This window comes from Temnothorax americanus, unplaced genomic scaffold (genome assembly GCF_048541705.1).
Source record: "Temnothorax americanus isolate GAGA-0224 unplaced genomic scaffold, ASM4854170v1 Scaffold10, whole genome shotgun sequence".
NCBI lineage: Eukaryota > Metazoa > Arthropoda > Insecta > Hymenoptera > Formicidae > Temnothorax > Temnothorax americanus.
The window spans coordinates 3166766-3192400 of NW_027509231.1; the positions used below are offsets into that span (position 1 = coordinate 3166766).

General features: G+C 40.0%; 1 protein-coding gene across 2 annotated transcripts in view; it reads right to left on the reverse strand.

The window, feature by feature from the left end:
• Sha (shavenoid) overlaps positions 1–25635 on the reverse strand; it is an 86357-nt gene that overhangs the window by 12132 nt on the left and 48590 nt on the right. For both annotated transcript variants that reach the window (XM_077413546.1, XM_077413553.1), the window contains 2 exons: positions 16393–16519; positions 15015–15185 (listed from right to left, as the gene is read on the reverse strand). In XM_077413546.1, the coding sequence (XP_077269672.1) occupies positions 15015–15185; positions 16393–16504 (283 nt within the window). In that variant the 5' untranslated portion in view covers positions 16505–16519. The remainder of the gene's footprint in view (positions 1–15014; positions 15186–16392; positions 16520–25635) is intronic.

Consider the following 25635-nt stretch of genomic DNA (forward strand, 5'->3'; position numbering starts at 1 on the left):
TTTCCTCGTATTTTTGCGACGATCGCGTGTTTCTCTACCGGTATTTAAATAACTGATTATATACGGACCGCCGTACATATACGTTTGGCGTATTAATTAACTGCGATTACGTGAATTTGTATGCCGCACTTTTGCCCCAAGCGCACACCTGTGCTCGTAAATATATATATATAAATTATAACAAATCTATTTTATTTAATATCTGAAATCAATAAATATCTCTTTTTTTTGTCTCTACAAAATTGTGTCTCAAATGTATATACTTATCTGCAAAAATAATCTGTTATTTTTTACTAATTTCTATTGAAAGCTTGCGTATTTATGTTTCAAAGTTATTTCAAACTTTATTTAAAACGAGGATCGTATATAACATACAAATTATTTTACGTCTACCGTAATTATAATCCCTGAAATCATGGAAGTACGTAATGCCTGGTTAGAAAACTGTGTAAATGTCATCTATCGCGAGGCAGATTTCATCACGGCGTTTCTTCGATGACACGCCGCGATAATCAGCAAATTAGTTTAACAAGTACTTGCTTAGCGTCCAACAAGCTGGGCGCTTCCTACTGCGATGATTGCGAAGCTAAACGTGGCGCACTATACGCACGTGCATATATAACATCATCGATTATATCGATGACAGCAGTCGCAGCGCAAAAACACGCATGATTGAAACGCCGAGAAATTATAAGCGGACCGATCAATTTTTTAAAGCTTTAAGGTTTGTTGAAATTCTGACGCGTTCCGACGGGTTGTGTCTCGAGTTCAGTCAATTTTTACCGCGATGGTCGCGCGATTTCATCATCGTAGACGTGAATTACTTCCGCCGGATCGATTTGATGGTACTCCGACGAAAGAATTAAGCGGCGACGGTAATCTCCGCGCCGAACGCGTGAATAAACAAGATGGACAAAGATTCGCGATGGGCAGCGCGTTTTCAATTTGCGAACATCTCTGGACGTATCCCGGCTTCTGACGCATTATACGCGTCACGAAAGAATCCCAACTACGTAACTACATCAAATCATTATCATTCAACATCCGTTGCAGCGGCAGGCACCAGTCGAAGGCGCAACTTCCGGCGCGGCAGCGCGGCGTATCGCGCGACTGGCCTTGACACCTGTCGCTGAGATTGACACACGAGGAGATTGCAGTGTCATTCGTTTGATTGGTCGTGAAATTAATATTGAAGTGTCAATCGACGAAGTCTGAGTTGCAGGAAAAAATCCTTGCCGACTCTCGTTGAAGGAAAAAAAATGTGGAAACTGTCATCCGCGAAGATATCAAATAAAATTCTTATCTAAATATATAGAAAAAAATGCTCGCGAGTATCCAATAAATAATAATGATGACAAAATACTTCTTTCGAACATAAGAATTTCCAAAAATTTTCCCCATTAAAAATGTTACGTACATTAAAATTTGGGACTTGGAATTTTTTCTAAACAAATTTTACATTTCATCTTTCGGTAATTCTGACACAAACCTAACGATCAAGAATAAATACAATAGATAAAAACGAAAGTTTTTGTATTCTACAATCAGATCAACAGAGTAAAAAGCTTCCTTTCGCAAACACGCCTAATGGATTGGAAGCAGAAGCCGGATCGTGTACCACGAGACCATCTGCCTTTCTCTTCGGAGGGAAATCAGCACCGCTGCACATTGTTTCTTGCGGTACTTCTTCTATCGCCGTGGCGCGCACCGATGCAAATGCCACGCTTGCTTTCTCGTTCTTCTGCCATTGGTGGCACGAGTTATCCTCGGGAATCGCTTATTTATTGGTTGCAAAACAGGCTCGCGCGTGGCCTTGGAAAGAGCCGTACAAGAGCCGTATACGCTTGACACGACCGCTTGGCCCCGAAGAGGCCAACGTAGTGTCTTCCACCTTGATTCTATCGATTCTGTACCTAGGTACCTGGGTATTACAGAACGCGCGGGAACGTGTAATTCTCTAAAAAGGTGGCAAGAGCGCTGCGACATGCATTTCATAAAGCACGTCGCAGTATCTAGAGATTATCTTAACCCGTAAAAATCTTCCAGAGTTTCTACGGAAATGTCTCCTATTTGACTTCGCTTGAGACACCCAGAAACATTTCGATAATCAACAAACCTCAAAACGTGAATAACTCGACAAAGAAGAAACTGACCGTTCAATTTCTTCCTAGGAGACCCGTTTGTTATCGCAACGTCGAAGAAACATCGCCACGACGCGATAGTCAAGTGTGTTAATGGTGCCTCGCCTCACGGATTATGGCGTCAAAAGGTATATCTTTCTGGACCGTCGCATTCAGGCGTGCGCGCACATTAGTCAAGTCAACAGCTTGGGAAAGGCTCGCCGAGGGGAGCACCTATCTTGCGAACCTTGGTTTTCCATAACGACCCCCCATCAATTATCGCGATTTTTCCAGACGCCGCGGAGGAGTGTTACTTGCATTACCGGTCGCGCGAAAACTGTGGCGCACCTCGTTCTGGTGGGTACGGAAAGACGAAAACGGATTTTAATGCATACGCGGTGACATCGAGTCATTAGGTAAAACGATGTTCTCTCGTGTTCCCATGAACATCGGTCGCACGGAATTTACGGTGCCGTGTATGCACATACAAATCTTAATATTATTAATCTCTTTCCATGTTCATTAATCGCATAAAAGTCGTGTGTTTCATTAAAACCCAAATCGTTAATCATTAGAAACGTAAAGATACAGGTCCGACGACTTTATATCTTCTCTCTTCCTCTCCTACCGTTCTATTTTAATTTAAATAATATATTAATGTCGTTAAGATAATAAGATAGGGAGATAATTATGTGTGCAACAACTTTTTCTTACAGTGAATCAGACCGAATCCGAGACATCGCGGTGTCTCCGAAACATCTGAAGTCATCCTTATTCATTCTGGTAGGATAAAAACTAAATGTAATGCAAGTTGTCTTCACATGGTGTACGCGTCACAAGGATATATGTTTTACAGCGACGTTTGCTCGCGCATTCATTGCCCCAACAGCCTGAGAACGAGAATTCCAGTGACCATTAGTCTCAAAGCTGAAATTCCATTTCACATCCTCATTTATTTATCGTAATTGCTTCTCGACGCGCTTATTCTTATTCTCGCACTACCTATTTGCTAGTCAAACGATTTGTACACACATATATTTCATTTCCCCTACGAAAACAAAATCACATAAACCGTTATTCACACAATTGCTCAATTTCTGATGTCGTTTAAAAATTTATTATTCAATAGAGCAACTAATACAGTGCGGCATGAGTAATAGCTCGTATCATCGAACGGAAGAATTAACGATGGTATTACTTTTCCTGAAATCAATACCATTCCCGTATTGCGGCAAAAACTCGTAATCTCCGAGATCTGGTCTCCGATCCGCTGTGCACCGCTGCGCGATCCATCTTCGGAGTCAATACGACTCGCACAGTCATCGGGCCTGTCGTTTTAAGATAGCTATTTTCACGTTGCATTAGCATCCCGATGATTTAAAGTCCCCCCACGATGCGCATCGGAACCCATCAGGGGATCCATCTTCGCCGGCACTCGTCGTGACACCGGACGTCGCACCGCGACCAAACGCTGTCATTATCGGCGCTAATTGCAACGCTGGTGACAGATTATATATCGCGCGATTAATATTCATTGGGTGCAAATGCGCTCGCTTCTTGATCGACACAGTCGCCGATGTCGTTATAGTCGTCGTCGCAGTCATCAATGCGGCTGTGGTCCAGCGTGATATACCGACCATCTGCCGAGATGATCTCCACCTCGCTCGGCACGGACCAAGACGATAATTTACGACGAGCGATGCCGGACGAGCGAAGGCGCGCACGTTCGATATCTTTTATTTCGATTATACATATATCGCTTCCGTTATGTCGAATATTTCTTTCGCGTACCGCGTGCGTTGAAACATGGAAATCGGGACTAAAACGCTAAAACTAATACAATTTGCGATCTTGCAATGACTTGATCGCATGCGAGAAAGAAAAAAAGTCCGGATTGTGCAATTTGATGATAAATGGCAATTAACTCGGTTTTAATTAGAATCATATCAATAATCCAACTTGTTACTTGCAAATATATATATATTGTCCTCAATTTTGGAAATTAATTAATTTCCAGCTTAACGACGGTTAATAAAGTCATTCGGATATTTGCGTAATCGCCGATATTAATCTATAATATATATATATCAATATGTATATAATTATATACATATTGAATAAGTACTTGAGTTAATAATCTTGTAAAAATCGTTCAATATTACGTTGTAGAAGGTCTAAAGAAATGCGATAAGTATGCTACGGACCAGATTTTTTATTCACGGAATTAACGATGTGCGTTTGCCATTGAAAACGCTATAGTCGCGCAAGATCAAAGTGGGAAGTGTATCCGAGAGGAACATTTGAAACAGCGAACACTGACAATTCAAACTGGCAATACGTACGGCCGACCAAGGATATTCCTGGTCCAAAAGCACTACCTTTACTTGGAAATAGCTTCAGATTGATGCCTTTTATAGGTAAGAATTATTTCGTCCATATATGAAATGATGAAATACCGTTAATCGTTCTTATATTCAAATTCAAATTTATATCTAAAATTTCACCAATATTAGTTGTATTCTATCCTTCGAAAATAATGTCAGAATCCGCTACAGAATCATAATAGACAGTAATAAACAGATTCGAGTTACTTTACATGTTTAGAGTTTTTGTGTGTTGTTATTTAACATATGCAAACTTTTTTGGTTCTGACACATTGAAATAAAAATAAAAATAAAATATATTTACACTTTATATATTTATCTATATTTTTTATAACTAGTCTATTAATTCTTATTAATTTATCTAAAATTATTCCAATATCGGATTTATTATTTTTAATGGAAAAACTTAACAGAATATAATCTTAATTAGATCCGTTATCTAGTTATCCATGAAACAAATAACAAATGTAAATTAAAGTATTTAAATATATTTTTTCATTGATCTTTTATTTACATAAAAATCAATTGTTGGCATAAACGATGCAGGTTAATACTATAATGTGAATGTTCCAAGCACTAATGCGGATGCTGCGTGATAAATATGGCAATATCGTCAAACTTGACGGCCCAACATATCCAAAACAACCCCGCATCTTTCTATTTTCTCCAGAGTTATATGAGGAGATGTATGAGTTGCAAGGCAAATGGCCATCGCGATTCTCCCTGGAGCCCTTGATGACAATTTACAAGCTGATATTATAAAGATATCAGCAGAAGAAAGAAATAGCGGGGAGGAAAACTTTTTTTAAATTAAAAATTTATATTTTCAACATGAAATTAAAATTAAAAAAAAATAAAAATAGAAAGATTGTTTGGCATCAATGCGTTATGGGTACAAAAATTTTCGTTATATCCTTTTCAATGGTCGTTATCTGATCTTGTTATGAGGCTACACTGTCTGTAGTAGTACTTGTAGTAGATGTGTGGTCTGTTTATGCGATAGTATATCAATATATATCTACTACAGACAGTTTGACCTAATAACAGGGTCAGATACCGATCATTAGGAAGAATATAACGAAACTTTTGTATCCATAACGCATTGATGCCAAACAATGTTTCAATTTTAATTTTTTTCAATTTTAATTATATATGTCGAAAATCAATTTTAATTTTTTCAATTTTTTTTCCCCAATTATTTCTTTCTTCTGCTGATATCTCTATAATATCAGCTTGTAAATTTTCATCATCATCCTCAGTCCTATTACTCGTAGCCTAGCGTGGTGACTTCTCTTCATATACATGTGTTATGCGCACGTAGATTATACACATTGTATATGGGACTTACAGTTTAACGCCGATTCCGAACGGCTATATTTTTCAGAGAAGTTCTCTTGGCGAGACATACTCTCGGTGGTTTGCCATTGCCTTCCGAGATGAGAATGAGCGAATATAATTTTTCTATCGGGTTCCGATTCTCGTCCGGGAATCGAAGCCCGAGACCTTTGGCTCAATAGACCAGTGCGCTGTCTACTAAGCCACGCTCGTCCTCTTTGTAAATTGTATATGATGTATTATTTGTAAATTTTATATGACGTATTATTTTCTTTCTTGCTAAAAATAATTTTTTTCTGCATTTTTTTAGTGAGAAAGATTTGTATATGAAAATATAATATACAATAATACATATAAAAATACATAAATATATATATAAAATATGTTTACTATAATATATATATATATATATATATATATATAAATAAAATGTGTAATTATATAACATTTTGTGCTTTTGTACTCGATTGTAATTTTTAATCATTTTGACGAGATTGAGATTAAGATTATACATATCTCAATGAATATTAATTTTTTTTATTAAATACTTATTGCACACACACACACACACACAATTATATATATATATAAAAATTAAAAAAAGTATACAATTATTTAACGCGTATTGTATTAGTAATTGGTTGAAAGTTTAATTTTGAGCAAAACATTTATATAAAAAAAATTTACGATTATTTAAATTAACTTTCTGTAATTTTTAATTTCTTTTAAATGCTTATTTCCTTGTATACTTATACCATTTTATTTGAATACATTTGAACATAACATTATATATTTAAATAATATTTAACAAATTTTTTAATAATGTTTAATAGATCAACCAATTCAAATCCTTTTAACTTTATTTAGTATAACATGGATCAAAGAATTTTTATCGCCTGAAGAAACTCAGGAATCTTTACTTGGGGATCTTAAATATGTATAATTGTCCGTTCTTTGTCTTATAAGTATTACTTTCTAAATTTTGCCCGGTGCAGTATTACAATTGAATATCGCGATGCAATTTAATTAATATGTTTGAAATTAGAATTACTGTTAAAGGTTACGATTTCTTCAGCAAGTTTACATCGAAACGCGCGCGAAGCGATAGTGAAAATCTCAGGTGCCAAACAAAACGCAAGTAGTGCAAGAAGTACATTGCTGGAAATTAAGTTTCGCACGTATAACAGAGGAACACGTACTCTCGCACGATTGCATCATTACTGGAGTGGTTTCCGAGCAAGAAAGAACGCTTCCGAGGTGTACGAGCCACGAGGTGGAATCTTCGCGTGACCTTTGAAGATGAACCCTAGGGTTCATGGGCACACACACGAGGAATAGCGGTGAGCGAGCGATATACCTAGTCTGTACAACTATTGAAGAGTACGACAACGTTGCAAGCGTTGTGCTTGCAATTATATATAGAATATCACGTAATCAAAAGTCTCGAGAAAATATTATACTCTTAATTTATGTTAATTTAATTGATTAATTGCAAAATATAAACATCGCTGTGCGATATATTCTTTAACTGCTGGCATCTCTCTAATGCATCGCAAATCCCGTTACGGATTTTATATTCCCCTGAAGGAGAATTTATATGCGTTTTATATATGCAAGCATGACAAATTCGCGAAATGTATAGATATCAAGGTAGGACGGGCTGTAAAGCGGCTCGAGGTATATTTTTATGATGTGCAATTTAACGCGAGGTTCACCAAATGAATGTTATAAGGCGCCTGCCCACGCGAGCAGGGAGTCTTTGCAAAGTCACTGTAAGGAAAGATCAACGTGTCAGAGACAGCACAACAGAGAGACCTATTACTCGTTCGGCACAATTTTTTCGCATCGTCCGACAAAATTATAATTATCTACGAGGTCGAGACGCGGTGGCGAGAAATCCCCATAATAAGGAAATGCGCGGAGTCAAGGAACTTCTCCTGCGCATTGAGAGAACTCGGACCGCGTTGCGTGCAGAGGTTTTCAGCCCGCTGACGATCGACTCGCGACGCGGTTAATGGCTACAGCATCACTTTGCGAAGAACGTAATGTGTCAGTGAGCGTTACCCGCAATTAGGGGACCCAAAGTGGACGATTCCGCAGCGGAATACCTTTCATTTTTGAAACGCGATGTTTGCGCACAGCAGCGATCTCGGTTCGAAGACTTTGTGAAGAGACGTCGTCGTGCGACTTCTCTCGGTGAGTCGACGAGGGTTGAGAGACGCGTGGAGCAAATTAGGGCTGGCGATGCATCTCGTCTCACGTGGTGCATCCAATGTCCAGAGAAAATACGAAGAGACGTGCGTGTGGCAAAGCGAAAGCTGAAACGATCATTAGTCGAGCAGAAAAGATTCGATTGCCTTTTTTTCCTATTTATGTGGCAGTCGTTTCTTGTTTGGCAAAAGATATTTCTTCTTCGCTCACCCGAATCCCGCCCATTTGTGTTTTCGATCGGATATTAAGCAACTTAAGTAGCAGACCCAAAACGTATAACGAAATCACACAGTCAGACTTTCACGATTTGCTTACTCTGATAACAGATAGGTCTCTGGTCTCTGTTTCTCAGCGTCGAAGATACGATCTGTTTATGCAGGGAGTGAAACACAACATGCTAATGGAAGTGAAGAAGAGAAATTCATGCCCGCGTGCGGTAATTATCCGAGGAAAAAAAACGGAGGCTGTTGGTATAACGCGAGATTTCGCGCTAGAAATATTCTTGTTTCATTAACGAACGTTTCAACTGTAAGAGAATCGAAATTATGAATACAACACGCACGTGGCGCATAACGAAGCAATAAAGACTCGGTAGCAATTGCGAAAGCTTACACACACTTTAGAAGTTTACATTAGAAACGGTTAATTTGCCGAAGAGGAAACAAAATAATTACTAGCATCGAAGAAGATAAATATTGATAGCGGAGATAAGTACTGATCGCAATGGAACGTCCATTGAGCATTCTGAACATCGTAATGCACGATCGAACAAGATAGGGCTCGTCGCCTTAACAAACACAGCGAGGTGCAGCGTGGCTCTCGTCGACCGTATAAGAAATCACGGGTCCCGCGTTCTACTATTATTCACTGAGCGAATGGATGACCGACAGTCCGCTTCCTGATTACGGTGCACGATACCTATTTTCAATTTCATCGATTCGATTCAAAAGGCGGCGATAGACACCACTATTCACGAACACGTTCTTCCCGCGCCGTGGCGCTCGCTCCATTCAACCGGCAACAAATTAAGCTGTCAGGTTGTTAAGGCATATTGTTAAGGCGCTTCTAAATGCATGCTAAACGTAGATATTATTTCGACATCAAGTTATCATTCAAATACCGCATAAAAAACACGTAATAAATGTTTAGATATAGCCGAGAGTCTCTTTCTATCCCGAGACTTCCCTCCGTATGAGAGGGATAAAAATCAAAGTACGCGAGAAGGAAGCGCGTTAACAATGGCGCCTTAGCCACCGCGTTATGCGCACGTGATGTTTAGAGCCTAATCTACGGTATACCCGAGCCAACATATGGACTTCTTTCACTGATGTCTCCAGGTGTGTTATTACAGACGAGGATCTCCGTTTCTTACCTGGGTCAGGGTCTCGGGGAATCTACTCGCACACAGACTCTCTCGTCGTCTACACAGAGGCACGCATACGGAGCTCGACTCGCACGCGCGGTGGATCTGTCTGCTGCAGGTGTGGAAATTAAAGATTGATGACGAGCGCTGGTGCAAGGTTACCGCTTACCGCCGAGGTCGCGCGGATTTCCACGCCGGCAGCAGCACACCCGCGCGGGATAGACGATTTGATACTTGATTACCGTAATCTCGCCTCTCGTGCAAAAACATGACGTTTCGCGGATACAAGGGCGATCTGTCGTATTAACGACTTAAATGAATCTCTGTAGATTCGTTATCGGCCGCCACATGCTACGACAAATGACTAATAAATTAAGAAATTGGGATGGTACAGAGAAGTCATCGCCTCAATTAATTTTGTCTTATGCAGGATGATTAGTCCTCGTATATCTTTAAACTTTAATAACTCTCGTTCTAATTAATTTAATTAACGGCGAACTTTCTCTCCGCATATTTAAAAAAAAAATTAAATTGTTTACTCAATTCTCGCCTCAATTCTCCTGCTTTTAATTATTTGCAAACGCAAGTGATTCGAGTACAAGTTGCAGTAAATTTTACGTGCAATTTTGCAAAATATTTCAGCATATTTACGATGAGAAGATGGTATTGATGGTATTATAAGATAAAGAGAGATGTCGCGACAAATATATGAAGATTATCAAACGATATTCTCGAGAATCTAAATTAATTAATCATCCAATGCATGGTTGAGACGTTGGGATTGAGATTCCTTCGGTTGATTCGAGATAATCAAAGAGTATACCGCTTGATCTTATTGAGCTAATTTGCAATTTGAAACGACATCAGATGGACGATAATGTGTGTAAGCTTAGCGTATGATTAATAGGCACAACCTGCATCGGGAAATCGCAAATCTGTATTTCCGATTCGCGCCACTCGTCGATTCCTAAGTGATCTAACAATATAAAATATAATGAAAGGTACTTGAGGCGATCTTTATGATCTGTGATAATTACCAATTTGTCCAAAGTATTGCAAGAAGCCTGATGTTACACGAAACAATTTTAATTACCGTAATCTTGAATAATTATGGAATAAGACCGTAAACGTATTTATGAGTTACATCCGCACGATATCTTGGCCATCCGCTACCTTTTTGACGAGGGTAAAATCTGCCGTGTCGCTTTTTATCCTTTTATATCTTGCGCAGAAATATTCACGTGCAAGTATATACAAGGCATCGGCTGCCGTTGCTGTCCCAATTGTCGCAGAATCTTAAATTAAAGCTGTTTTGACGTGCTGCGCAAGCCGAAAAATTATGAACCTCATTGTGAACCGTGCAACGCAGAAAACATCTTCGCGTTTTCTCAAATACTTGCCCACTTCCACGAAGCGTTTTCAATCTTCGGCCGCTCGTAAATTCGATGCTCCGGCGGGAGATCGGAGATAGCTCCGATCGCGCGCCAGCGGTAAACAGATTAATATTAATAATAGCGGGGCGGCGAAATGATAGACAGTGCCGTTTTTCGTGTATCTGGGAACGGAAGGTCATTTTTCACAATCTTATTTGTGTCTCAGTTGCGAAAATAATCCGAGGGTGAAAAATAAACATTTCGCCGATGTAGGACGATTCTCCGATGTGCTCTCGTGCAATATTGCGGACTCTTTTGCCACGGGCATGATAGCTCTTGTCTTAATGCTTGTATAAATCGTTCCATAATCGATGAGTTACGATTCACGGCCAATGTATAAGTAAAGGAAGAATCGATTGGCCGCTTGCCTCTTCGGCGAACCGGAGTGAAACTTATTATCACTGGCGCGGCGTGAGTTTGGCATCAGCATTAATTTCGATACGCCCGTTCTCTCTCTCTCTCTCTCTCTCTCTCTCCCCCTTTCCCGTCGCCGTTATACATATTTTACGCGGCGCTTATGATGTGCGACATAAGTTATGTCTCGTGGAGGAGTATAACAGGGTACGGAGAAAAAAATCGACGCGTTAAGTGGTTAAAAAGTCGGCGTGCGCGCTCGCAATGGCACGTAATTTGGGGTGTTTTGGTGCACCCGAGAGAGCCGCAGATGCAGCAATAATGAATGATAATGGATTGCCAATAAATAATCGTAACGAGAGATAATTTACAACCTGAATAAGTCCTTGTACGTGTCCAAAGCGATTAAGTCCATACCGCGTATATCAGGGCGATGGACTAATTGTAAGGTTGATGAATGATTATTACAATAAACATCGTAATGCAGTGTAATTTGCCAGTCCACTTTAGATCAGTCAAATATACTTTCCGAAATTAAGAACAAGATACACGAGGTAATTAATATCAGAAGCAAATAATGAGTTAAAGAATGAGAGAGAGAGAGAGAGAGAGGGAGGGAGAAAGATGTATAACTTGAGAATCACAGAAGTCATAAATCAGAATCGGTGACGTACGATCTCCATTCGCTCGAAGAAAGGCTTCCTGAAAGCGTATATCAGCTACTGTTCGAATAAATACTCTCTCATTTTCAATGCCGTCTTTGAAAGGCAAGATTCAGTAATCCTGATTAATATCCTTTGAATTATGTAGCCTATGTTTAAAAGATTAACGAATAAGAGTGTCATTGGCTTTAGCCAATCAGTGTATTATTTGCGGCTCCATTATTTTTGTATTATACATTAACAATACTTATCACCACGATCATCTTTAGTCGCGATTGAAACGTTCCGCGCATAAAGCGTGAGCTAAGATCTACTTTAGATCTACAATTTCGCATTTATAACGCGAAGCTTGCAAATCTGCAGGCTTATCTTTTTCTAGGCTATTCAGTCACAAGGTTCAAGTTCTCCCAATCGTTGTCGGAGGCAAGTAAGACGGATTACCCGAGCAGGAAAGCGACCCGCGATATAAACAAGTCGCCGAGCACATGCACCGAGTGCGCGCCGCTTAATACCGTATTGCGTGCGTAGCAGACGATTTAGAAACGCGGCGGACAGACGGTTCACTCGAACAGCTGGAGCAATCATTTCCAATGACGCGGTTCGATTGAAAGCAGTATGCTCGCGCGCCGAGAAATCCGCTCGACTGCCAGATGAGGAAGAGACTCGCGCTGACTCCGATATACGCGGTGCGAGTTTTGCGCATCTCGCATTCGAAGTCGTTGCATACGTAACAAGAAAGACCGTAGTGTCAAATAATACGATCAACTAAAACGTTTCTGCAGTCTTCCTATATATAGAGTTCCTAGACTGATCAGGCTTCACGACAGCGCGCGCTTCGCACCGCAATGCACCGGACGTTCCAAAGATTGGAACGGTATCAAAAGTCTATATGCGTGTCCGATGAGCGGTATTTATATTCTTTAAACCCTCCGAGATTTATGCGCCGCGGGTCAACACCTCGTTACCGTTTGGATAAGAATCTGTTGTTCAATGTGCATTCGGTAAGAGAACATACCGAGAGTGACTTATGGAAACGGGCAGGGGCACGTCATTTATTCACGCCGTGGTTTGCAGCACGATCTTACACGTTACTCGACCTTTCGATAACGATTTCTATCTTGTCCGGTTTATCTGGCCTATGGTTCACGCATAAGGAAAGATATAAGTGATTATCTACTGAAGTATGCAATATGCAATTTAAATAATATTTAATTATTATTTAAATATTATTTAATATTAACAAACTAGTAGTCGTCTCGAGCGTTATTCTACCAAGTACTCTATCGTAATAAATTGCTACTCTGCAAAAACAATGTGATTAATATAATTATATGCACAGAAAAAATTAATGTATTAACAGCATTAGATCTAATTGGCAATAATCTTGTTAATTCAATAACAGAAAGTATTAAAACAAGAGCATGACGTATTAATAAGAATTAATAAGATTATTTCCGAAACTAATGATGTTAATAAATTATTTTTTTCCGTGTATTATATATGTAGCAATTATATGTAATTGCTTTAATATTTCCATACACGATAAATGACGTTCGTGACTGACTATGTCGATAGCAATTTTTTAAGATATCAACGAGTATATTCGACAGTGGGGGGGTCTCCGACTGTCGAGCAAAATTTCCGGGGAAACATTGTTCATTTATACCCGAAGAAAGCATGGCATCTTCGCCGCATCGCCAATATAATTAAATTGGCGATGCGGCGAAATAAATCATTCCCGCGTATTTATCCGCAAAAAAGTGTAGCCGCCGAAAAGTAGATTCTTCTTGTAAATTATAATGAGCCCTAACACACAGCCGGCAATTCATCAGTAACCCCGGCAGCGCACGCGATGGTACCCCGCTGGGTCGAATCCGCGTCTTTACTCCTCGCCTCACCTTCGTCGTATAATTACGTTCCTTCGCGCAGTATTGAATGGTGTAAGAGGCGATTCTCTCAATAAATGCGGCATTCGCTTATTGTTGGGTCAATTTTTCCAAAAACTGTTCGAGAAACTTGTAAATGGGGAAAAATCGATCGACGAGCGGCGAGATGAATGCAGAGACGGCGGAGGCCAAAGTACAGAGGAAGGGAAATTATTCAAATTCCGTTTGGATGGCAGTTTAATCGCGTGATGTTCGCCACGCAAGTACGTAGACATTAAAGCCCCCGAAATTGCATTGGCCGAGCTGAATACGCCATTTTTGCGTGGCCTCCTTGGTGGCCTCACCTCTGTCCACGGCGACCAATCGCGATCGGTAGCTTAAAAAACGGTACCCGAGAGGTATGCTCGGTGTCGATAAATATGTGGAGGGAGAGACACACTTCCGGGGAGGCTACACCTGTTACACCGATACCATAAGGCGACCACCTATCGCGGACGATATTCCGATTACTGGCTGTGTGAAAATTAATGACGGTGTAATAAATAACATATCGCCGTATTATTATTAATATCGCGGGGAAAGAAGGCACAATCAGGCCGAGGCCGTAATCATACATCCCCCGGTTTCTTTTATAGCTCGAGATAATTATATATATTCGTCAGAGTGAGAAGAGATTGAACCACTGCCGTCGCACAATGCTGACCGTATTTTTATGATAATATTTCATTTTTCATTACACATGTGCATAAAAAGAAAGAAATAAAAGACTTCGTAACACCACGATTTCGTGTTCCTTTACACCCTGGATTGTGAGTTCCAACTTTAATTAATATCATTATACTGTTTCGCGGTGCCCAAATATTGCGAGTAATAATACTTGAGGCTTCTCTGTTCTCGCAACGGTAGAACAGGAAGAACAATAATTCGTGAGAGGAACGGTCCGCGGAGCCATGCGCAATTACACGAGTGACGTCGAGTATGGCGCATTCAAGATTGATCGCGACGATGAATACCGCTGTGATTCACGCAGCGACGAGCTAAATACAGAAGAATAAGCCATATAAATCCGCGTCCGCCGCGCGGAAGTTTTTGCTGCTTGATTTGGACCAGCTGGCAAGAGGATTGTATAACGGAAAGCGCATTGTCGGAAATCATTAATGTCCAGCAACTATAAACGTTCGCGCGGTGACTTGCCGCAACGTCTCCGCTCCGCGCGGTAGACGACTTCATAACTCCATAACAAAAGAAATTTTGCAGGAACGTTACCGTGGATGTCGTTGACGCATATGTGAAGATCCTCTCGAAAGATAGGCGAGTCGAAGTTACACTGGCACGTGCAGGAACTGTTTGGCACAAGCAGGCTCGAGCTCGAGAAACTCCGAGAGTAAGGACTGGCGGTGCCGCTGCTAAGCACTGTACAGGCTTCCGTGCAAGAACCTGTAACATATAAATTTCATAAATAATAAATATGTATTATAGAGGCTCAATATATAAAAAATTCAAATTAATTCAGACAATAAGAGCTGAGCGTGATATTTAGCCGCTAAAATTTATTTTGCAAAGTTAATAATTACTAATTGTAAGTCAAAAATACATAACGTACGTTTACTATACGTTTACATACGTAACATATAAACATACGTTAATGCGTACGTTTATATACATATAAATGTTAGTTTCAGTAATATATGTTCGTACAGTTACATTATACCGTGTTTGTTAATTTAAAATAAAATTCGAGATTTCGGCCGAGATAATTCCCTCCAAATGTATCCATTTATAAAACCATTCGAATACACATCGATTTATATTTCAACATGTTTTAAGTTTTATATGATATATATTATCTACGATATACATTATCATTTATTAATTGGATTTTACAACTGTCTTTTCCGTACTTTATCTTGTTCAACTTATTGCAGCTTTGGTTTCTTTATACTTTTAATTGATACTGTGTTCGTGTCACGCGTTAAAATACACCATCGTACATTAACGGTCAATTAACCAATCCTTCAAGAATCGGTAACTTGTTTTCGTGTGCCAAACGTGTTTCGCAGGATCTTTTAGTAACGCGAGGCTCTCGAAGATGCGACGTATAGCCCGTCGGTTGAAATTCACGTGTTCCGATCCTCAGGACGTGTCGTATAATCCAGCCGAGCAAGGACAGGTCGGACAGCTGTCAAACCGTTACATCGTAATTTCACGGTTAATCCGTTACGAACGTCTTTTTATTTCGCGCGCAGCGGTTGTGTCACGATTTTGCGCAAAATCGTCCTGTTCGGCACTCTCGAACCATTTTGCTTCCGCGTACCGGAAAATCACTCGGAGGAATTTGCGCCATATCACCGGCGCGAATCGCGCGAAGGCGCGCTTTACGAGGCGCGCTTCTCGCGAATCAGACCGCCGAAATGCAACACGTCATAATGTCATCATTACCACAAAGCTTTGCGAGAAACCGCAAATAGATATTAGGTCTCGAAATGAAAAACGTGATGTGCACGATCGAAAATCCAGTTTGGAGGAAATGTTTGTATTACAGTAGCATTTTTTCAACGCAATACTTTTCTTTCGGCCGTCGTCCCGAATTGCCCCTTTCATAGATTAGTGAAACGGTGCCGATTAATATACAGAACATATTTACCTTCGATGGTAAAAATATCTCCATCGGCGTGCCGGATGACCGATAATTCTTGACAGCGAACGACGACTTGCAGGAGGTTGAAGCTCGTGAGAACGAGGGCTAGAGAACGCATTTTCCCCACAGCATTCTGCAATACATAAATAGATCTGTAGGTCGTGAATAATCGAAGGGAATCCGAGAGAAGCGGTAGTTTTATGCGTTTCGTTAACCGCGCGCCAAACAAGCGCATCATTCGTTCGGCGTGGCCGATAAGTCATTGAAAATCCCGTGAATTAACGGCCGCTTAATTCCGCGACATTACACAAGAGACTTCCGGCAGATATCCATTTATGGCATATCTTGCCCGTTCCTCGGTCTTCGTTGAACATTGCATCTGTATGCGCTTGTCAAAGGAATATTAGCATACGCGCGTCATTTATCAGAGACGCATTACTATATTATTTGTACATTATTATTAGATATATATATATATATATATATATATATATATATATATATAAATTTAGAGATACACGTGTAAAGCCAACGTAATATCCCTTAAAAAGTCACGCTTTTGCTATGATAATAAGTTAATTCTCTCCACACACGCGGTGGATATACCAGACTTTTTGTATGTTTGCTTTGTAGGATCGCTCACGTATCTTAAGCGACGTGCAAGCAGCAACGTACGAGTAGATGCTGAAGATTGAAAAGATACGGATGCTAATTCAGTCATTAAAGTAATCATCCTAAATTTACTAGTATATACAACCGGTTGGCGAGTGTTATGATTACGTTAAATGAAATCGCAATTAACCCTAACCCTGGACCTCTCGGTATACCGCCGAAAGGTTCGGTATATCGGTAATCTCCGATGTTTCCCTCGCGTTTTTTACATTTCATAATCGGTACTATCGGCGTGATTTGCGAGAAATTTACGAGACACAAATCGTTCTCTCCTTCTTCCGAGAGCCGTTTAGTTGCCCGATTAATCGCCGGGAGTTTCATACCGGTTATCGATTTATCGGGAACACTCAAGCATGGTTGACTACCGAGTTTTTTTTTTTTTTAATTTCCGTCAAATTGTGTTAATCGCGGGAATGAATCACAATTAAGTATAGATAAATCGAGATTGATTATAATCTCGCTTCTCGAGTGATAAATCGCCGTTCGATGATCACACCTCGTTCGCCGAATAATTTCATCAGTCTTCGACGACAGGCGCAACCGTAATTTCGGAAGTCCTGCCGCAGGAATCATATAGCGATAAAAAGACGGATGCCGCATATTTCTGACCGAAAAAAATTCGAGTCGCGAGACGAAGCGATCGTTATTTATTAATCAAAAGCACGTTATTGACGTGCCGTCCGAGCTCTTGCTTAAAATTAATTAGATATTTGGCATCCGTTTAATTTCGCAGTTTGTCACAAGCACAGTCCGTGTTCTTAAGCATAAATCTTTTATGCAAATCATGCTAAAGAGGTGTGACAGCGTAGATACATAATCTCATAAAATTTCGTTACGTATCTGTCGAATTTTACGCGATGTCGCTTTATCAGAGTTCAATAAGCCCGTAAACGAAACGGGAGACAGAATTTTTTGCCTCAAATAAATTGTACGCATCGGCCGTTTGTCTCTAAGAAATTTAATAAGCGTTACAAATGACTAGTTACTCGTCCGTGTATAAGCATCCTCTCGTAATAACCTTCTCGCTAAAGGAATCTCTGTGGCAGGTGTTGGAAATTGCGCTATCGCGATTATATTAATCGGTCGATGAGTTGCATTCGAAGTCTGATTATTGAATCTTAGCGCGCGTAGGCCATAAACGCTGTCAAGCGCGCGGTAATTATACAGTGCGCGTTCACCGCGAAATCGTGTTAATAATTATTTACGGCGAGACCGTCTCTGAGACGCATCTCTCACGTTGCACTTGCAACCGGACTACACTTTGATTAAATTCCCTCCCCTATACGCGCTCGTCTTGTAATTACTTCGACGTACGCTTGAAAGCTTCTCACTCTTCTCAGTCGTCGAAAAAGGTGATGAAGGTAGCCGAGGAGAGAAAGTGACGCTATACCTTTTCGTCAGAGAGATAACAAGCCACGCTATACATTTAAGGATATAATTTGGGTAGATGTTCAAACGAGATGAGCCAATAAAATATCTCAAGGGAGCGCGATAAAAGTGCGCCTGTTGAAGAGAATTAAGAATTCACGGTGTGATCAAGTGCCTCTATAAAAGCGGCCTATCTCGTCACTAAATTCAGTTACTGGAAAGAAAAACAGCGTTCGCATTAGCGTTTCTTGGAAACTTGGTTCGACGCGAACGAAAACGACACGTCTATCTCTTTCTCCTTCTTTCTCCCACGATTTTCTCGGGATCGAACAAATGCGTTAGAGGGACACTCGAAGAGGAGAATTCGACGGATTTTTCGTGATCGCTGGATAAAGCCGGCTGCCGACCAACGAACCGCGCGGCGGTTAATAAATATAAATCTTTTTTACGAATGATCGTAAATGCCAATGCGCTTCTTAATTATGCGTGACACGTCAATAGTGATGTCACTTTGGAAATCGTACGCACAGCTAAAGTAAACACGGATTCTGCTATCATCGTTTTATAATGAGATGCCCAATATCTTATTTTGTTGAGTGCCGAATTTATTGCCGATACCGTATAGCATGTCGAGATGTTCACGCTGAATCTAATAAGAAGCGTTAGCTTGACCGTCGTTTTAATTAAAACTCCTTATCAATCTATATTATAGCCAAATTATTACTTCGTTATCGTCTCATAGATGTCAACTTGGCTGTAGCTTATTTACGCTCCAATTTTATAAGAAATTAAATTATGTAATCCTTAAAAAAATATTTAATGAACGTTTTAATATCGAAAATTAATTACGCGTGCAGTTATAGACAAATCTGAAAAAAAATGTAGATAATATTCTATAAAAAATATATATATATATAATTGTATTTTGAAGAATATATAACCCTCAATAATCGAATTTTTTGCTAATGAAAAAAATATACAATAATTAAAAAACATTGATTAAATCATTGCGACTTAAAAAAATATAAGTATATAAATGTGTAAAATACAAGTATATAAATCTTCCAAGTTACAGAATAAGGTTAGTAATGTATGTGCGACGCGTGACCGATCGCAAAGAGTCGGAGGGTGCGATCGTGCCGGAAGATCGACGTAGCAGGAAGTGTAACGCAACCACCGTACCCCTTTATAATCCGCCGGCACCTGCACCGCCAGATGCACATCCGATTTTGTCCGGCGTTCCGCGCACGTTGCGGAACGCGGCGCACGTGTTATCTTACGCGTGCCATCGGCCCGATTGTGCATAACGTTTCAGCCTCTCTGCCCGCCGGTGTTTCTTGCTCTATTGGCCCAATCGCACGTGCCGACGCGGTGCAATTTATATCGTTGCGCGCGCGAGACGTATAACGACGTTCCTAAGCTCGCATTATGCCCGGCGAAGATCCAACCTGCGCGATATATTGCCTGCGGTCGCGCCGAACGGTGTCTTTACCGGACACACGTGAGCTATCCTGAATTTCTTTTGCCCGCTCGCGCGCAAAGTATCCCCGCCGCGTGATATCGGGACCACGTTTCCTTCCATTTTTTTTATCAGTCGGCGCACGGTGTGTCGCGGTACGTCGCGTCTCGTAGCACTAATCTACCGAGACGACATCGCACATCAGAACTCGGAATTGCAGCCTTCACGCAAAAAAGTTTGCAAGCCAGATGGAAAGTGTAACGATATCCGACAACATTATAATAACTTAATTGATTATATTTATACAAAAAAAAAGACGAAATATGATTATAATATTGTAGAACGTCATATTAATATATATTCGGGGTGTTATTCCGTCTCTAATGTAAAGTGCTGCACTTTTCGAATAACCGAGACTTTACTGTTTAGTTTTTAACTAGAGAGTGTTAAGTTTAACGACAAATCGTTCGTTTGTTCGTACTTATAAGTATAAAGTAATAAAGATAGAAACGTGTGAAAAAGCATACTCCGATTCTCTTATCGGGGTAACTATAATGTTACGGCTCACACTGCGCTCGAAAGTTACAAATGAAGATGTTCCTCGCTCGATGTGCCGTGCAATTCGGCCTGCAATTCGCGCACGTACATATCTTCAATGACAAATCATAGTGATTTAGATAGTGCAAATTGCGAACGCGTGTCCGTGTGTGTCACGCATGAGAATTATTTCGTAACAGGGCCAACCTGCAGTCACGGTCAAAGAACAGAACAAAATAATGGTAGAAAGCAATGATTTCTAAGACGGTGACATCAATCGAAGAAGTTGTTTTCTCATCGATTTGGAAATTTCCAAGGAAATTTCCAAAATGAACCGTCGATGATTCGTTGAAGTTTATTATGCGTGGACAGAATGTGCTTAAATCAACAATTTACAGCCAATTCGGACTGATTGTTATCTGAAGCGTATAGGATCACAAACCAATACATGTAGTCTACGATAATCGAATATACGAGGAAAACACTGAGGCGAAGTTCGATAAACACGTCATGACACGTTGCGTAAAGAAATAATTAATTCAGGAATTTAACTACGTACGATCAAAAAACTTCAAAAAACGTTAAGCGATTACTAAAGCAACGAGGCAAAAATTAAAACTGCTTCCGTACAGAAGCATGGATATTTGTACTTTATATGCGATAAAACATCGGCATCCCGCAGAGAACATGAATGTAGTTTCGACCTAAAAACGCGCGATCGCTATATCGCTGTATATAAAATTATCGCACTTAAGTTACAGCGCCATTATAAGCGTTATGAACGCGTAAGCGTTCGATCCGTTTGGGTGTCCGTGTCCGTTTGGGTGTCCGATTATCAATGTGCGTCGTTACAAAATTTGCGGTCAGGTCCGAAACCTCATCACCAGGCCGATTGTAACACGGATAACCGTTATCGCGTAAATACACGCGAACTCGATGTTAATAGCAACGTTCTCGCGTGCCCTCGCAATTACCGCCGCCGCAAGAAGAGCAGCGACGACGCATCAATATTCCGTACGATTCCCTCGGTCTCTCCTCCGCGTTGCGTCGAAATATGAACCATCACCATTTAAAGGCCGATACGTGCGTAAAAGTGCGTGGCGTTCATCGACATGCCGCTAATTATCGCCGCCTTCCGCTCGTACTTCACCGAAGGAACGCCAGCCTCGACGAAAGAAACACTCTCCGCTTTCGTTCGTTCCTCTCGCGAGCAACAAGATAAGAACGTCAGTCGATTAATCACTCCTGCCGCGTTTAATCGTTGCGACATTTACGGCGAAGGCAATACTAACAGAGAGAAAATTAGAGGCTAATGAAGCGATCTATACTAACATAGATACTAGAAGTAGTAATTTACACGCTATAACGAAACGAGGAAGGATAATGAAGGATAGACTGCATCAAGATAATCTGTTAAATAAATTCTATAAACCCGTAACTCTTGTGAGAAAGCTCCTGTTTAAAAGCGACGATTCTCAGTTCGAAAATAGTTGCCACGTAACTGATTGAAATATACTATAACTGTCGAAAACGGATATCCATTATCGATATTATTAGCACTATATTGCAGTGTTTATTGCGACGACGTTAAATCTACTCTGTCCGCATGGTGCGCAGACATTAAAATTATTTTGTACGGCGCGAAAATTCGCGATTTATTCGACAGAATAGACCGTAGATGGAACTTATGTTTTGACGACAGCATCGAGATGATATTCGGTGATTACACACGAATTCTGACGACCTGCATATCGATACAAACATGATAATTTTAACCTTACGTCGCCGTTGGAATTCGACGCCTAATGAAGCATGAAAATCAACTGGCACACGATCGGACTACCGCGCGGATTGCAAAGCGGCAATCCACTTTTTTTTCGAATATTATTTATTGATGTGTGTGGATTATACGTTTATATAATCCATACATAAATATATGGATTATACGTTGTTATCGCGATGCAAACGTCAATTTTAGCAAACCTCCGTTATGCGTGTCGCAAAAGCAGGTAGCTCTCTCTTCGTTACGAATTCTCTGGATATAGAATTGATTTTTCATTAGCAGGATTTCGGCTCCACAGACTGGCATAGATCGTAACTTACTCAATCTCAATGGAATCTTTCCTGTCCGAGCGAGAGTCGCCGATCCGTGTAACTTAAAAAAAATTGCATTTTTATTCCGCTCGCAGGCATTCCTTGTTTTTATCGTCCCGAAATTCCTCCCGGATTAATTGACAATTATGTGACATTCCTTTCGGGATTCGATCGCAGAAGGCGTCGTCCCTTCGTACGACTCGTAAAAGTCAGTAATTAAATCGTCCAAAAGTGTCTAATTAATTGTCAGCGGTTTCGCCGCTCCGCTCTTAAATAGATCATTACTATGCAATGCATTTTCCGCCTCCCCTTTCCTTTCTCTTCTCTCCCCCGCGATGCTCTTTCTTTCTCTCTTTAACCCGTTCCGACTCGTATCTCGCGTTTCTTCCAGTCGTTCTCCATCGACAACCTGTTTCTCAGGCGGAGACTGAAAGGTGTCCTCCCGCTCATATACGTGACGGATGCGTCGCGAGTGAGTCACACTCAACGCACTGGTTTACGCATGATTTCAAGTCATAAGTCACGAGTCATGGCATTATAAGGGTTTGATAATGCATATACAACATAGGTAGTCATTAAGGATAATAACGATAAATCGTGCCGCGCCGATGTGCTCGTTTTCATAAATATCATTATGTGGATCTTTCCTCAATTAAGAAAGTACGAAATGAGAGAAAAAAAAATCGACCGCGTAAATTCTTTTATTATTCGATATTTATCTCTATTTGTGTGTGTGTGAAACTTGTTGATAGTTTGGAGTAATTTCTATAAATTTAAGGTAATTTTAATGATAAAAGATAAGAATGTGTTAAGATGAAATATATGCAATGAATGTTTATGATGTGAAATATCTAAGGTATGAAGAATTTTGAAGTGGACATCTTTAAATAAATCTATTTTTCAGAATGTAATAAATCACGATGCGAGAAAAATAGTGCAGCTAGTAATGACAAAATGTATAAAATTTCCAATAAAGTTTCAATAAAATTGACAAGTTTGAAATTAAATCTCCTTGTAGATTACGTAACGATATAGAGAGAGATATTTTTAATCCAACAACAAGTCGATAAAGGCATTTCAAACATACGAACAGCTTGGTCGTTTCAGCTTGGTCTGCACCTATCACACAGCTAAAAAGCTAATAATATTTGCATTATGGCGGAAGATGATTGAATCGGTGACTTAATAGAAAGGTATTAATTTTTTATTCTAACAGAATCACTTTCTCGGTTGTTTTGCGCCTTAAACGACATATGCGTTCGAAACTTACGTTCAAAGTTCCATCGTGCGAGCGTAGATTTCTTCGAGTAATCAAACTTTCTTCCTCTTCACACACCGATAGTATCTCTATAAATTTCGAACGTTTCACCATGGGACATCTATTTATACAAAGTAATTTTAGCTCGCTTTATTATTCATTTTAGCGATAATTATCTCACTAGAAAATATTGGAGCACATAAATACGATAAGATTAGTTTCATGATACAATAAAAAAAAAATAAAAATTACTATAATTCCCCAAATTAATTTGCTTTCTTAAAAAATCGTTCAAAACGTAAGCTTTGTGAGTCTTAGTGCTTTTGTAAATTTCAAGAAATGTGTCTCACGGAAACATTCACGACCTTAAAAAATCAATTTGATAGTCTCGTTCACGTGTAGCGGATTCCGCACTGACATTCGCATCGATGTCAGTATCGACATTCGCGCCGTACATGCGTTATTTTTGGCTCACAATTTCGAGATTAATGCCCCGACCGGTCCGTATGTCGCGCACGTCCCGCCTGAAATTACAGATACATGGCGTCCCTTTCGAGATTATACGCGAGCGATCGTCGCACGAAGCGGAAAGAACACGGTATCGCGTGTCAACCCGAAGGAGAACAAGGGATATTGCGGAGGTGAAACCACCTATTGCAATAATATCAGGAAAACGACGCGTAAGTATAAAGCCGCGTATTTCAATTGGGATTTCGATGCTCCTCGACTCGACTCGGACTCGACTTCAATTACATTTGCATATTGGTCCAGACCAATTGCAATTTACAATTTGCATAATGTACGCGATAAGTCGCAGTCAATGCGGCGTCTCGCGTCTCGTCTCGTTGCAATGGCGTGGCGCAAATTATTAGTCGAATCTTTCAACAATTAGATACATTTCGTTATGATCCCGCCGATAATCAGCGATACTTACGTCGGGATTTATGTTCTCTCTAGTATAGAAATACTATCTCACACACATTCGCGAATATAGCGCTACATTGTCGAGAAGACGGCGTTGACATCCAATGTTTATAATAAATAGTTGACTGAGCAATTGTGTGCGTGCAACGGCAGAATTGCGGCTTATACCTCATCGATTTTGCGAGAGTTGATCGCGTGGTTTAAAAAGGTCTTTCCAGCCTCGTTTCGAACATCGGAATCGACAATGATTATAATGAACCCTGAATAATCGTTTGCTACGCAAGAGATACTATATAAGATCCTACATACAATTTATGTAGTCAAATGTAGTTATAAAACAAAATGTGATATCTATTATAGAATTATTACAGATACTAGATACAGATTTTATTTACGTAATTGCAGAATTAAGTGCGATTGCTAAGCTTAATTTTCTGACAAAATTGCCCTTGTCTTTTAGAGTCGGTTGTTCCAACCTATTGGTATAAGCTAACCAATAGTTAAATCATATGTCTATCTTTGTCTAATTTAAAGGAAAAACAAAGACATACATATATGATTTAACTATTAGTTAGTTTACCAACAGGTTGGAACAACCGGCCCTTTATGATTTATACTTATAACACGTTTCGATACCTGTTTCATATACCTAAAGCGTAAAAATTAAAGAAAAGGTTGTCTCTGTAACAACTTATTCATTATTAATTAAGGTTTCAAAAGCGTCTATCGCGACGAATATTACCGATATGTCGAAATAAAAAAAACTCGCGTTTGACATGACGTGTCTTGCTTGATGTGACTTCTCATCTAGACATCTATCGATAGTGTTCGATAGGTTTAATTACATGACGTGAACAGTAAAAAATTACTATCCAATAAAGCACTTTAACTAGCGTTTAGTAGAAACAAGAAAGGGGGGAGAGAGAGAGAGAGAGAG